Source organism: Antennarius striatus, chromosome 24, assembly GCF_040054535.1.
Source record: "Antennarius striatus isolate MH-2024 chromosome 24, ASM4005453v1, whole genome shotgun sequence".
NCBI lineage: Eukaryota > Metazoa > Chordata > Actinopteri > Lophiiformes > Antennariidae > Antennarius > Antennarius striatus.
Window position 1 is genome coordinate 4,237,173 of NC_090799.1, and position 15,946 is coordinate 4,253,118.

General features: G+C 41.7%; 1 protein-coding gene across 3 annotated transcripts in view; it reads left to right on the plus strand.

The window, feature by feature from the left end:
- pard3ba (par-3 family cell polarity regulator beta a) overlaps window positions 1–15,946 on the plus strand; it is a 118,788-nt gene that overhangs the window by 17,064 nt on the left and 85,778 nt on the right. For all 3 annotated transcript variants that reach the window (XM_068309518.1, XM_068309516.1, XM_068309519.1), the window contains exons 3-4: window positions 7,573–7,747; window positions 14,908–15,014. In XM_068309518.1, the coding sequence (XP_068165619.1) occupies window positions 7,573–7,747; window positions 14,908–15,014 (282 nt within the window). The remainder of the gene's footprint in view (window positions 1–7,572; window positions 7,748–14,907; window positions 15,015–15,946) is intronic.

Below are 15,946 nucleotides of genomic sequence, written 5' to 3' on the forward strand. Positions count from 1 at the left end.
GATTGGTTAACAGTTTCAACCCAAGCCATGGTGTAAAGTCAAACAGATGGTTAGCAATCATGCTAACAAGCCTCTTCTTTTCATCGTGGAATGGACTCCAAAATACAACGCAACAAAATTTTATTGCTCTATTCGACATACTTTGATGTCAACCCCACATAATGAGATCAAGTGGTAACAGATTACTAAATAAATTAAAAATCCTCCCACCCATCGCTGTCCCAGCTGTTTTTTCCCCACCTCAGTTCTCCCAGGTGTTGGGTCATCTCAGCTAAATCTGCATCAATGAAAATGTTTAAACCTCCCAATCTACTTTTGTGTCTTGAATTTAGATTTTGGTGCCAGGAGCATCAGAGACATTATGTTCAATGTGGAAACACCGGCTTCTATCTGGAAGCGCCGACACCTCTTCAAACAGGAAGAAAGAGACATTTAGAGCTTCAAGCAGTGACGTCTGTGAACATAAGATTCATTATTCTCTGACTCCCTTCTCCACTGGCTTGACAAGCCAGATAGTAAATCTGTTTTCGTGCTTCGGTTCACGAATGGGAGTCAGCATGAGCTTCATCAGTGCTTTTGTGTGCCTAATTTTACACATTGTACATGTGTACAGAAATGAAGGACCATATAGTTGTATGTGTGTGTTTCTGAGAGGTAATCCCCACATCTGGTAGTGTGTATAGATCTGTGCTGGAGCAGAGGCGGGATTAGCCCCGCTCTCACCGATAATACAACCAATTTTATACTTGTTTGAATAACACAGGCCAGACATTCCCCTGACAGCACCTATCGTATAGACAAGCTGTGTGTGAGTGTGTGCTTTTATTGGTTGAGTATTCAGTTTAAGCCCCTGAACATGAGGTTTTCATACATGTTAAGTTCATGTACTGTACACCTTTGTGGGTGGTGGTGTTTTTGTACCTCACAGCTTTAAAGCAGCGTTAGCGTAGAATAACCTTTTACTTTTACCTTAAAAGAACCAGGGCTAGGTGTCAGTTTTGATCCCAATGCTTTTAAATAAAAAAATGGACATTTTTACTTGACCCATAGTGTCATTTTTCATCTCGATAGTTGGATGTACATTTAGGAAATTATTATCTGTACACATGTCTGCCTTCTTTTGAAGACAATGGAACTTCACGGCACGTTATGCAAGTCATAAAAAGTAAAAATACATTTTAAAATCTTAACAGTCCCAAAATCATGACCCTGTTATTCATTAGAATCTGTAGACCTATTTCTAAACATAACATAGACAAGTTTCAGTGCTGGTTGATTCCAAATCATATAATTATGCACCTTTTATCAAATTGTTTTAATTGTAAGGCTTCACATGTTGCCATGATGGGAGGAAACAAAACACTTCACTCATGTAGAAGAAACCTCATCTCCACACACAATGTCCGCTCGTTGTCGAAAACCATTCTTATCTTACTTGGAGATGATTGTTCTTCCGCTTTCTCAGAACACTTGAGTTTCAAGTTTCTTCACACTCCAGCTTCTTGAAATTCCAAGTACATAAAACAACAGCAGGTACACAAATGCACCGCAGGGAGCCGTGCCGTATGGAGAAAGCATCTGCATCCATTCTCGTCAATCAACTTTAAAATGATGTTTGAATCGTCGCAGCTGGTTGACCATCATAACACACACACCTTCACCACCTGACGGTGGTGAAGGCCTACATTTCCCGTAGAGAGCGGAGCTTTATCCCTGTGATTTAGACTTTAATGCTTGAAAAAAAGCAAATGTCTAAAAGCGTCTTTCTAAACCTGTATTTAAGCGTATGAGTCAGGAGCTCTCAGGCTGCGTACTGTATCTATGAGGGCCGTGTGTGAGGGGTGATTATGTTACCACACTCCTGTCAGGATGCTTCTGAATTATGCATCACTCCTTCAAAGAAAGAGTGAAGAACAGTGCGTGAGGAAGAAAACGGTGAAGAGGGAGGCTGTTTTAAGATAAATGACAATAGTACAAAAGCAGAGCATCTCAATATGCCCCTCCTCCCCGCACACACACACACACACACACACACACACACACACACACACACACACACACACACACACACACACACACAACCAGAGGCAGCAGACAGCAAAGAGAGAGGCGAAGAAAAATGGGTTGATTAACAACAATGGATGATATAGGGTGGTGTATATGTTTGTTTGTGTGTGTGTGTGTGTGTGTGTGTGTGTGTGTGTGTGTGTGTGTGATGCTTACGTAAAGTCCTGAGTGAAACCACTGTGCAGTAGCATGTGAGTGAAGCAGGGTGGCACTGTTCATCCTCCAACTGTGATAAGTGTGTTTGTAAATCTGTTTGTGTGTGTGTGTGTGTCCACATATCAAACTTTTGTTGCATTGGCATCATAAAGTTTCTGAGTAACCCTTTTTGCTTGTGTGTGTTTGTGTGTGTGTGAGTGTGCTGTATGGACACCATGCAGGACAGGATGCGCTGCCATCGACTAATTACTGTGAATTATTAAAATGACTAAACCAGTCTGTCTGGGTTACACATAAACCTCATCTGCTGTTTACAGCAGCTGGTTGTTTAGAGATTCAATTAGATGCACACAAACGTTGCATTCTGTCGGCTGTCGGCTTTAATGTGAATACAGTCTCAATAAATGAGATCACAGTAACGTGCCAGTTTATTGATCACAGCTAAGTAAATCTTGTTTTCACTTAAACCAAAGCTTTAAGGTCAAAGGTCAGCAGTCGGGTCTCTACACAAGGTCAGATCAGTAGAATGGGAGGTTCCTCCCTCTGAAGAGACTAAGTGTTAGTCATCATATCCAGATTTAATTAAGTAAAATACAATGTGCCCTCTATTTAATGATGCTGACTGGTATATACATTTTAAATGGTTTAATTTCATATCATTATTTCTTCTGCAGCAAATAATTCACACATTAAAACAAAGATACTGGAGATAAGTGAAGGCAGTGATTCTTAAATGGATACTTTTCGAACAGATTTTCTGGCTAAGCCGATTTTACAAAGTTAGATTGATTCAAACTGACTAAACTCCCATTCTTAAGAGTGGAAGCTTGGAGGAACAAAAGTGAAGGAGGGGAGGGCTGGCAGGATGCAGATCTCTGCCAGGAACCTCCCGACAGCCAGTCAACCCAGTTCTGGGTGCATTACCTGGGATGAAACAACTCAGACTGACATCTATAAGATTCAACCAGCATCCATCATGAGGCTGTGTTGAGATTTTAAGAAACATCTACGATGATATCTCAATGTGACCTTCTGTTTATTGCCAAAACGATCAATGGAATCCAAGACTTCATTCTGCATTCTGGACCTGGACCTGGACCTGAATGAGACCCATCAGATGTTTTAAAACTCAGACTGGTCCTCCTGCAGTCGTGGGAAACATAGAATAAAATCACTACCCCCCCCCTCAGATAATATTGAATGCAATCGTCCTCAAGCAAACCCGTCAGTAATTGAAATTTATGGAGTCGGTTGTCAGTTCATCACTGGTTGGTGTTTCTCTCCATGCTTAATAATTTCTGGAATGTTCACATCGATTATTTACCAGCTTTGAATCTTCTTCCCTCTTGACTTACTCAATCAAACTTGACACAGTGCTACATTTTACTGCCAAAAGTTATTGATCTGGTGACGTTTTCACTCATAATAACAATAGCTCAGTGTTATTGTCAATGGCTCGGTTCCACCAAGAATTACCACAACCCTACGCTAGCTTCCTGTAGCTTAGCCTGGATCGTAGCTGATACAATGAAAACAGATCTTCACTCTTCCAGCCAAAATGCCCTTGTGGTGATTTGAATGTGTTTGTTTCCTGGTATCCTCATGCAATAAATGAAGGAAAGCAAAACAGAATCCACTCCAAAAGATTCCTTTATATTTCTCTAAGGTTCCCTGCAACATTATAAGCCAATGTGTTTTAATGAACCTACATTAGCAGCTGCATTAACATGAATTGAAAGCAAACACTGGTTTAATTAATAAAGTTAATTATGCTTACATTCTGTTTAGTGTAGCAGAGCTTTATTTGACCAAGTTGGAACAGAACCCTAGTGACACCTGTGTTTTCTCTACTAATTCATGTTAATGATAAAGATATCCAATCCTGTTGTAAGATGTGTGTATTTAGTAGATCTCCTTCTATGAAGTTCATCAAGTTTACTCTCGGACTTTTGAAGATGTTTCATTCATCACCCAAGAGGCGTCCTAATGATGATGAGGAGACTGAGGTGTTTAACTTCATGATGTCTTGATCACCTTGTTAAGGTGTTGGTGACCTGAACATTTTGTTCAGGTCATTTGTGCTCCGTTGTGCATCAATAAGAGGTCATTGAGGACTCAAGTGGTTTGTTTACTTGCAAAATATCATTTGTGTCATCAGCCTGTCTCGTCTGGGGTGATACTAAAACTCATTTGTACTCCCTCTGCTAACATGCTAACCATGTTGCCATGTATTGATTTTAATGTGAGGAATTACCCAGCAGCTTCGGCTTCTAGTGGGAAAATTTGAAACGATCATTGAGCATCGCTTTCCAGACAATGAAATAATGATCATTTGCCCCTCCTGTTCCCATTCTGCTCGCGGCGGGTGAGGAGCTCCTCCCCCTTTCCCCTCCTAATTTGAAGACCTTTTCAGCTGATTATTCTCGTCTTTGAGTTAGCTGCTGGCTCCTACTAGCTTCTCCAGATTGTGTGCCGTGGACACACACTACTAGAACACTCAACTCGGTTGTCACAATAAGTCTTCGGCCTTACATTTACCTTTAGTCTAATTCAAGTCACAGATGGAGCAACCCCATCAACACCATTGCTCATCCTATTATGGATGTTTTTATTCTTGGGGTGAACCAGTTTTTGCGTAAGGGTGGGTGGGGGGTTATGCTTGGAGCGAATCCTCCAATCAGGTCTCGGCAATTGTGTAATGACACAACTTGATTGATAAGCTTAGCACCATCTGGTCAAAAACATTGGTTCCTCACAAAAGAGCCAAATAATATTGTGTCGAAGAATCCGGGAACATGTGTGTGTGTGTGTGTGTGTGTGTGTGGGTGTAATCTTGACGCTCTATGAAATTGAGTAAACATGTGTGCGTTTGTCTGCCTTAAGCCACATATATTGCGTTTTATAACTCTATACCCCGGGCTTTGTGTATGGGAATCCACAGAGACACACAGCGTTTATCTCTCTCTCTGCTTCACGCATGATATTGTACATTGCTTTCATGTATGCCCTGATAATCGCGTTGGCTCTGCAACACACACACACACACACACACACACACACACACACACAAACACATACATAGCCATGATCTTCCCAGCTAGTCCAGTCACGTTGGAGACACACGTCGTGATTTACAGACGATCATAACACGACAATATAAAGGGTTCAACCATTTGTATTTGCCACGGGTATCAGTGTGTGTTTGCATGCGCATACGTGTTAGTGTGTGTTATGGAAATGAGACAAAGGGGTCACATTATTCAGCGGTAGTTGACATGCAGGCTCCCCAGGTCCATATCAATATCTCCCCACAGACACAGCAGGAAAAATGAGGTGATTTGTTTCCTTGAATACTAATGGCAGCCAGCAGGGACCGAGAGGAACCCATGTGTGTTCAGGAAACACACTCTGGACCAGTTCTGCATCATGGGGCACAGGATCATCCGGAAGATGGTCGATTTAAAAACCACACTAGTTTTTTTCAAAGTTGAACTGTTTCCTTTCTGAGCGAAGTTTTTTATCTGTAATGAGATGTTGAAAACTCCCATTAGGTATCAATCCTGCTGGTCTGCATCCGATTAGAATACAACGTTAAAAATCTCTTCGTCAGGTGGACCATTATTACTTTGCTGTTTTAAGAGTTCACATTATTAGCTTTTATTGGTCTGAAGTTTGGACTGAGTTATTTGGTTCCACTTTGATTGAATGAGGTGAAACTGATCAAGTAAACGTCTTTATTGAGGCGGAAATGCGTCGCTCAAACAGGTCCATTTTCCTATTTTCCACCTTACTCCAAATGAAACGACTCACAATGCATTTTGTTGACACTTGCGCATTTGATTGAGCGATGAGTGAAAGCAGCAGGGCGGCCTTCATCAGCGACACTCCCTGCCTGTGTCAGCCATAAAAAAAATCAACTCCGGGAAAATCAAATCATCACCACTCCTCCCCACATTAAAAGAAGTCGTCGCTCCGAACGAACAAATCATGTTTGATGGAAGCTCATTGCTTACTGGCCTGTGTGCGTGCACATCACATTATGCCCCCAGACTTCTGCTTTGATTGATGCTGTCAGTGAGTTTGGAGAAAGAGACAGAGGCGAGGAAGATAAGGAGAGGAGGGGGAAAGCAGATAAAGACGGGAGAGAAAGCGTTCAAGAAGCATCCGTCAAGAACCGCAATCAGATTGTTTTCCTGGAGTTTGGTCTTTTCTTCTTCTGTGCATCTGCCTGCCCTTCAATTCCTCATTTCTCTCTCTCTTTCTCTCTCTGTCACACACACACACACACACACACACACACACACACACACACACACACACACACACACACACGCACACACACGCACACACACACACACACACACACACACAAACTTGCACAAATGCAGCAGACGATCTCCTTTGCATGGCGTCCGCCAGGTGTCTGGCGATACTGGTTGAGGTGAGAGGCGACGTCACGACGTGATGGATGATGCATATTTCAGGGCCTCTTCCATGTTTATGTTTTAGACACATACAAACACACACACACACACACACACACACACACACACACACACACACACACACACACACAGTTTCAGTTTTTCTCCATTGTTAATTGACGGCCTCCGTTCCTCTGTTTTATTTTTATCCCTTGTTACATCGCGGTTATTGCTTTTCATTAAGTGGTCATTTCCTTCGCCTGCACCATCTAATGAGAGCGTCACGCTGCCACGGGCCCATTTATCAAACTGTGTAGCCACGATGTCACAGTTCAGACACACACACACACACACACAGAACTCTTTCCTCTATCTGCCATCATGTCCCTGTCTCAATTAGGATTGTTTGTCGCTCCTTTAACCCCCACCGTCCTACGTCTCCCCCCCCCACACACACGATGGCAGCTGTGTCATTGTGTTTGACAGCTTCTCATTCTCATGTCAGATCTCATTTGACCACTAATTTCTTACGTGCACACCTTGACCTGCCTGCGCACAACTCCGCGGTCACATGACTTCCTGTTGTTCAGGGGGAAGAAAGTTGGGCTTCTGAAGCGACTGCTGCTGGTTGGTTATGCAATGTAAGCTATATGAGACCAAGTGAGCTGTGAACAGCTTGATTTGCTTGCTTACAGACACAACACAACACACACAGACACATCGCACATCTGCACATTTTGGCAAACTGAAGCAGGCTGCATCCCCATTGTTGTTGTGTGATCACTGCACGGTGAAGATGCTGTGCAACCTGGCTGCCTGCTTTCAGAATCTCATTGTTCAGAGCTTGTTTGTTCCAGATCATTTTGACATTATTTTTGAAATGAGACAATCTAGGACTCCATTTGAATCTGTTTGTCTCTTCCAGCTGGTGGCCATGTTTGAAGTCCAGAATGGGAGGACAGACAGTCCAAGAGAGTATATGTCCAACGGCTACTCCACTGCCTCCCCCAGCCCTGAATCCATGGTCTATCTTCCCCATCTGGACTATAAGGAGCCAATCAGAGGAGAGATTGAAGTCAATGAGGCTGCACTCAAAGGAAGTATGTCTACATTAAATGATTTCATCAGTTGTCCTCCTTTCTTTCTATTCTATCTTTTCTCTTTTGTCAGCTTCATGTCTTCAGTTCTGCACACAGTTTTAAATGTAACAAAAGTTTCTGCGAACATCTCAAAAATGCCAAAGCAACGCTCAATCAACACTTTCATAAATTGCGTGTTGAGATGATGTGTATCATCACAAGTACATTTATGGAACAGCAGCCAGACCAACGTTTTCTGCAAAGAATGAAGTGATGATGGGTGAAAATAGATTCAGTGTTGATGCAGCCTGGTTTTTTTTGCTGTTGTCCTCACTTAAAGTTCTTCTTTTCGCGTGAAGCTGAGACGGAAAGGAAGGCAGTAAATCTGGAGGAAGTAGCCAGAACTCTGCATCAGTCAACTTATCTTTGTATGTTTAACTCTCGTCATTTTGTTATGCAACTGTCTAGGCTTAACTTAAATATGATGTTGGAGGTTAACATCTTAAAAACAAACCTCTTCTGAGGTTGACATCAGTGTGACGACTTGCTAAAGGTCTCCTACAAGTAAAAGGTGGATGGAAAAGAAAGGTTGACACCAGCTTATGTGCAGATAATGATAGAAAAATGCTGCTTTTATATCAAACTTCCCAGCAATTGGATCTATTGCAGTTTCTTGGATGTGGTGTTTTCTCAGTGGACGCCTCGGGGTAAATATCTGCTCATTCTGGACCTCAGTCTGTTTTGGCTCTAGATATATTCTCCTGTAAATTGTGTAGAGCAGCGTTTTATCTGTAAATGTATTTTCTTTGTGCCTCGCTTTTTTTTTTTTAATTGAATGTCAAGTGAAAGATAAAGATTAAAAAAAATCCTAGATGTTTTTTTAACAAGGATCTGTTAAATTACTAGATATTTCTGTCCCTCCTTTTATTTACTTCTCTCCATCTGTTACGAAGAGAGACGGTGTCACCCCACCCACACTCACCCACACCACCCACCTGCCCTTTGCAATCCCTGTCCTGGCTGCCCGCTTTTGCCCTATGCCCCATTGTCCATCCTCCATTTATTTCCTTCCTACTCTACTATTCAGCATCAGCCACCTGCCATCCATAGCACCACCCGGCTCTCAAGACCCCGACCCATCACCCCACCACCGCCCAATCTTCCTGCGTCTGCATGGCTTCCAACACTAACTAGATTAGAGGTGTAGCCTGTTAGCATACCCGGGGTCCAGCCAAGCATAAATGGACTAATTCAACCAGCCTGTCTTTTACCCAGTGGGACCTCTTCCTGCCCCCCCTCCCAACAGCCTTGTTGAGCCTTGACTAACTTAGTTATGATGTGACCCTGTGACGCCCCTCATATAAAGCCAGATTTATGCATTAACTCAGCTTTTGTCGCCACACACAGACAAAAGAAAACTAAACAACCCCACACACACAACACCATCACCCTACATCTGCTGGGGAGTGTTAGGAGTGTGTGTTTGTGTGCTTTCTCTTCCTTAGTGTAACAAGATCACTAGTCAATTGGACGTTACATCACATTTATATATAAAATGAGACAGACTTATTTTAATCAAGTCTTTTTCCTGCTGTTGAGTCTTCCAGTGTCCAATGAGGATTAATGTGTTCAAATGTCCTCTTAAATCATGCCAATATGCTCCTCTTAGCTTCACAAATGAAAAATGTACAAGTGAAACAAAAAATAATTGGTTTAATTGCAAAAACAGGAGCAACTTGGTGCAGAGAACGTTAAAAATCAATCAACTGACTATAGAAGCATTATTTTGTAAACTCCAAGCAAAGCATGATGGAGCCTGTCATGGAAAATACTGTAAACCCCCCATAGGGGATAGTGGAGAATGTTGCAGACATGATGAAATACGCAATCATTTTCCATAATGTCTTACTCTATCAATACTTTTTCTGACACTTTAAAAGCGTGTCTTGTTAATGTAGATCTCATCAGCCCAGGAAGTCGGTGTTCAACATGCATCGATTGACACTTATAGTGTCCTTTAGTGTCCCCCAACCCCCGGGGCGGGGAACGGTACTGATCCATCGGTCAGTCGGTACCGGCCCACATAGAAAGAATTACAGAACTTATGTTAGTTATGTTTAATTTGTTATCTGATTTTGAATGATGTTTTGTTTTGGACAATTGACTGGATTCTCTCCTTCACATCTGTCTATGAGTCACTTTCGATGCTTGTCAAGATGCTTGCCTTGGTCACATGACTACCTTCTTAAAGGGGTCAATTTGGCTGCTAACACAGAATAAATTATTGAAACTACCAAGCTAGCAAAATGAAAAAATAATACACAACGGATACACATTTATTATTTAGAAAAAACAGTTTTTATACTGGTAATATAATTTTATTTTGTTGTATTTATCTGCCACACCTTAAAGGCCGGTCCATGAAAACATTCTCTGATGTTAACCTGGTCCGTGGCACAAAAGAGGTTAAAGACCATTTCTTCAGCAAAAACCTTTACAAAATGAGGCCTTGTAGAAATCTTCTCAGTTTCTCTGATCCCAGTGTCCCAAATATGTTTCTAAAGGCATTGTTTGCCCCATTTTAAGACAACAACTTCTCTGTAGCCCTCTAAGGCCAGTGCGTAACATTGTTTGGAATAAGTTTGCATAATTGGAGATGACAAATGTCAGCTCTCGAGTTGCAGGATTTCTCAAGTTTACCTACAGCACAAAGGAATCTGATCTTATCAAACTGAGCATGTTTACAGGAATGCTGTAAAACTGTGCCGTTCTGCATTCCGTAAATGTTTTGCTCTTCAAACTCATGGATGAGTGATGACGGGTCTGCATGAAGCAATGACTCCATTAGAGAAAACTGTTAAAATAGATCAGATACGTCTGAATATCGTGCAGCTGTCATGAATGTAAACCATCCAGCTGGGCTCTAATGTGAAATTAAAGCCCGCATTACCTGATAGCTTTATTACCAGGACTTTTTCATAATGTTGTACTTAAAATGTCATATTTATCTACAGTAGTACCTGGAGAGAAGAGTTATTTGAGATACGAGCGTCGCTTTGTTCATATTTTTGTCCGGTTTACAGTATGAGCAAAATCCGAGGTATGAGCCGTGCGGATGGATACGAGATCAGCTGAGACTGGATCTTGTTCTCATTCATGGCGTAAAAATGTAACTTGCGAGTTCTCGTGACTTTTGCATTTCATTTCATACTCATCATTGATTCCGTAATTTATATATAATTCGTTATGCACAGGTAGAGTATGGATGTCTATTGGCTGATAAATAATGCGTTTCTTTTTCATAATTCAGGGGGTTTCTGGCTTTTTTCAGGGCTGGAACAGATTAAAAAAATTTCAGTTATTTTAAATGGTGAAATGTTGTTTGAGTTAAGAGTTGTTTGACTTACGAGCTAAGCAGGAAACGGGTTAAACTTCTATCTCGAGGTTATACTTACTGTACGTGCACGAGAGGCTGAGGGACAGTTAAATGTCTTGAAGACACAAAACGCTTCATTCACAAAGTGGGTTTTTTGTAAAAACTGGTCCACTGAAAAATCATGTGAATGCTTAAATCACTCACATTAATCCGGTTACTCCCTATAATCTGGTTATTGTGTTCCTGTAATCACACAGAGTGGTGGTGGACAGGATGAGGAGTAATTCAGTAATCAGTCAGGCATCAAAGTGTTTGTGTGTCAGGTTGGGCTGTTTGTTTGAACAGACTGATTGGACTTCACACTGCCCCAGTGGAATGATTAGACCCGCATTGATCCACCGCTACATGGACACCACACGCACACATACATGCAGACACACATGCACAAAGAGTCCTTATCACATCATCCCATGAGCAGCCTGAGCTGGATTGCTCTATCGATTGAAAGAAAAACAAGACCACCACGGCCTGTGGCGTGCAAACACTTGAAACACACACACACACACACACACACACACACAAAGCACACACTGTTTGGGGTAAACACACACTCCATTTACGCATGCTTGCACATGCAATCGTGGTGACACACTACTGTACAGTCAGACAGAAACATGATGCATCCTTGTTTTATACGCTGGCCCGGCCGTGAACCAGCACAGCGGCCTTTGAGAGCTTCTGCGGACATAAAAAGAAGAGGAAGTTCTAAAAATAAACCTCCACGTTGTCAGAATTGCATAAGCACCGCAAATGGAAACCTTCAGAGGCAGATAAATGTAGAACTGGAACTTCACAAGGCCACACTAGGCCTCTCCAATTACACCAATCTCAACGGAAAGATAAGGACGGAAAATAACTTGGGTGTGTTTCAATGTGTTACCATTTGTTTTTGTGCCCTTGAAGTGGTTGCTGAGATGAGTTTGGTTGGCAAGGTCTATTTAAGGCACTTTGTGGTTCTGCTTGTACAGTTCTGTCAAATTAGACAGCCTGAAATACATTTGCAGGTTTATAGACTACATATTAAAGTCATAAAAATGTCTGATTCCGAAAGAACATTCAACTCGCTTTGCATTGTGGCTTCTTCTCAAGGCTCCTTCAAGACCCTTCGACCAAATCTGTATCAAACTCATCAGATGAAATTCCTGTTTTAGGTCAAAAATAGTGTGATATTGCATTTTAAAATAACTATTTTACCTTGCTGCCACATTGGTCTATTTTTATTGGTATTTCAGTTTAGTTCCAAACAAAGCGATATGATTAATGAATGAAACAAGTGTAATGAATTCACATTATGTTTCCTACTTCCTTTAAAATCATATGAGTGGGTCTGTTTTGAGACCCATGTCACAGAATCCAAACTGAATTTTCAGACTCATTGTTAATAGATGCATTTTAGCTCTACGGTCACTTGAGGTTGTTTTGTTTAGGAGGTGTCTTAATGGTAGCTGACCTGAGACACTAAAAACTCTTACTCTCATCAATACCTTTGACCCCCTACGTGACACTTTTTGACCCTGCTGAGGTCAACAGAAGTCAGAGGTCAAAACTAGTGACCCACAGGTTCCTTCACATGGCTGGGCCGAGCTCCGGAGCTCTTAATGGTTGGAGGATTGATGGACATGATTTGACTGTGGATAAATGGAGGAGGATTTATGGGCCTGACCACTGGGTAATGGAGCCTGACTGTGACCATGGAGTAGCCTTGGCCACTTAACAAAGTCACAACATTGACATCGTGGTGATGTATAAGTCTGTTTTTGTGGAGCCCGTTTTAAGAATCCATTATAGCCACTTTGGAAATAGGCAGTTTCTACAGCCCATCAGTCAGCAGATTTAAAATCTCCAGGAACTATGTGTATTTTTGGTTCTTGATGTAGTAGTTGTCCTAGCAGCTAGTAGCTTTTCATTTTTTCCATACAGTGGTAAAATTCTCTACCACACTCAACTCAAAGCAAATGTGTGTGTTTGTATGGTGTTCACCACCTTATACCTGATAATTATTTGTCATTTCGCTGTCCGAGTTTATATTTTTATCTACACCCACTATCCAGGAATACACATGACAGGTGGCTACAGTAGGGAGAGGGAGCGCCCACTAAGTAACTAAACATTAGTTATTAATTATTACTTAAGAATCGACTGTGTTTGACCTGTTTTAGATTGACACAAGGTGAATGGATGAATCAGATAGAGGGAGGGTTGATGTATTGAAGCGTCTTGGTTGTCAGGAGATGCCGGTTAAATCAAAGCGTATTGAAGATACTGCTTCCTGTGTCGTTTCTGACGTGTTTGTTTCTGATCCAGACTCTACTAATGCAGAAAACCCGAAGCCTTAATGAAAAGAAACCAACAACCTTCTCGTCATCTTTGACAGACAAAAGTTCCTCCTGTACTTTTGTCTGTTTGTCTCCTCAAACTTTCTTGTTAGTAAATCAAAATGTTTGAGTGACACTTGATCATTTGATAACTTGATACATTGTAAGACCTGAAGAGGAACTGATGTGAGAAGGGTGGATGGAAAACTGCGACCCCCTCCCTCCACCATCCCTCCGTCCTCCCCTACCTGTATCCGTCCACCTTCTCCATTCTGACCACGTTAGACCGGGACCCCGTCACTGACCCTCCAAAGAGAGATTGATTACAGGGAAGAAGAAGATTTTGTTTGCTTTCCCCTTCTCCGTGTCCCTCGCTTGTTGAGGTTCGCTCCCTCCCTCCTGAACTGTCACACTATCCCACAGCTCCTTGTTTATCTCACTCTCCCCCCATTTTTCCTCTTCCCTGTCTTTATTCCTTGGTGTTGTTGATCCAAATTTGAAAACGCCCTGCTTTGGCTTTTACGTCCACAAATCCCAGCCTGCTGCCTTTTGGGTAGAGATTAAAAAGCAAGAAGCAGCACAAAGCTCCAAATTAGATCCTTCTGAATTGTTTTATTGTGGATTCAGACTCACCCATGTTACCTTTCCCTCATTGAGGTTCTCTGGGCTGTGGGGAGGGGCTGCAGTGTGTGTGTGTGTGTGTGTGTGTGTGTGTGTGTGTGTGTGTGTGTGTGTGTGTGTGTGTGTGTATTTTTGGACATTGAAAGCAGCTGCTTGTCATATGAGAATATAAACTATGAATCTTGAGTTTATTGGGTGAGGTTGTTTTTGGACAACTCAAAGTGTTTGTAGGTGAATTAAAAAAAAGCTCTTACAATATCTGTATTTTACTTTTTACTACATCAATATATACATAAATACACTGATTTAATTATTCAGTTGACAAGTTAAAAATGCATAATACTAATTTTAATATATACACGGGATATAGATTTTTTTTAAATTGTTTAAAAAATTCTTTATCAGAGATCAGGAATTTGAATTATTTTGATTCCATTTCTGATTCTGCGTTTCGGTTACAGTTCTTATAAGGATGCCGTTAAACCAGGCTCCATGCTCCTTTCATAGAAGAAAAATGTTTTATAAGCCTGTCTAGAAGCCATTCAGCCTATAGAATGAATCATTCATTATTAATGTCTCGTTCATATATTCGTGTCACGTTATGGCATCACTGCCAATGACAAAATGGTTACCAGTGTTAGCAATAAAGTATATTTCAGTATTTGCATTAGACATTTGTTAGTCGTTCGATGCAAACTGTAGCCACACTTTTTGAAATCAGGATTTTGAATTTCTTTTCCAGCCTTTATTCACATTATAGATGCATTCTGACCTCCTCCATTCCTCCGTTGCTCTCTTTCTCTACCTAGACACACCTCTGTTGGTGAGGAGCAGCAGTGACTCTGCCCTGGCCCCGTCCCTTGTGGCGTTAGCTACGCCTCCACCCATCAACCAGAGCCATGGGTCTCCTGAGCCGGTGAGTGTCACAGCGGTGCTGAGCTGACAGCAGGGATGAGACCGTAGAGCACTGCAAAAAAAAGAAATAAGAAATTTAAAAATAGAAGTAAACGAAAGAGAGATGTATACATTTCCCATGATGCCTCTTGTGCGTGCGCTTCACTCACAGCAGATGGACATGCCGAGTGTTGATTCCTCTTCTCGCCCGGCTCCACGCCTCAGGCTGTACTTTTGAAAGGGTCAGCTCTCTTTTACCAAACAGGACCGCCATTAAGGGGGACTTTGTTTGCTGCCTTTTCTTGTCCCTCTGTGTGTGTGTGCGTGTCTGTTAGCAGAACAGAGGTTGTGTGAGGTCACAGGAATAGAAGATGCAGGAGGATGTGTGTCTGTCTCAGTGACATTCACAAGCCTCTCCAGGTCTCCTCCAGTCACATCAAACCTTCAAAACTGAGATGTTGGATGGAAATATGTTAGCATGCATACACTAAGACAACCACGACTGGCCCTGTTGCCCAATTAATACTTGAATAAAGAGAGTAGCTTGTGAGTAGTGTAGTATCAAGTTGACCTCCATCCCCTTCATCAATTCCCAGACGTAATCCGTCTATGTAGATAAATTTACTCCGGTTTTAGAGAAAGTTACGGAATCAGGGAGCAGTGAAATGAATCAATACCAATAACCTGACAAAGACAGGGAAGAGTTTCATTTAATGTCTAAACGATGACACGAGCGGAAGCAGCTTGATTACTGTGACTATCCAAAGGAAGGGGAAAGTTTAATCTACACATTTTCATGCTACAGTAAGACGACCATTAAATTGCTTTTATGGGGTTTTGCGTTTGCGAACTAAATCATTTAACACCTTCGTGATTTCATTTTCCTATAGCTCAGTCCTAATCCCCACACATAATTGGAGTTATTAGTGTTTGTGTGAATACAGCAAATGGTTT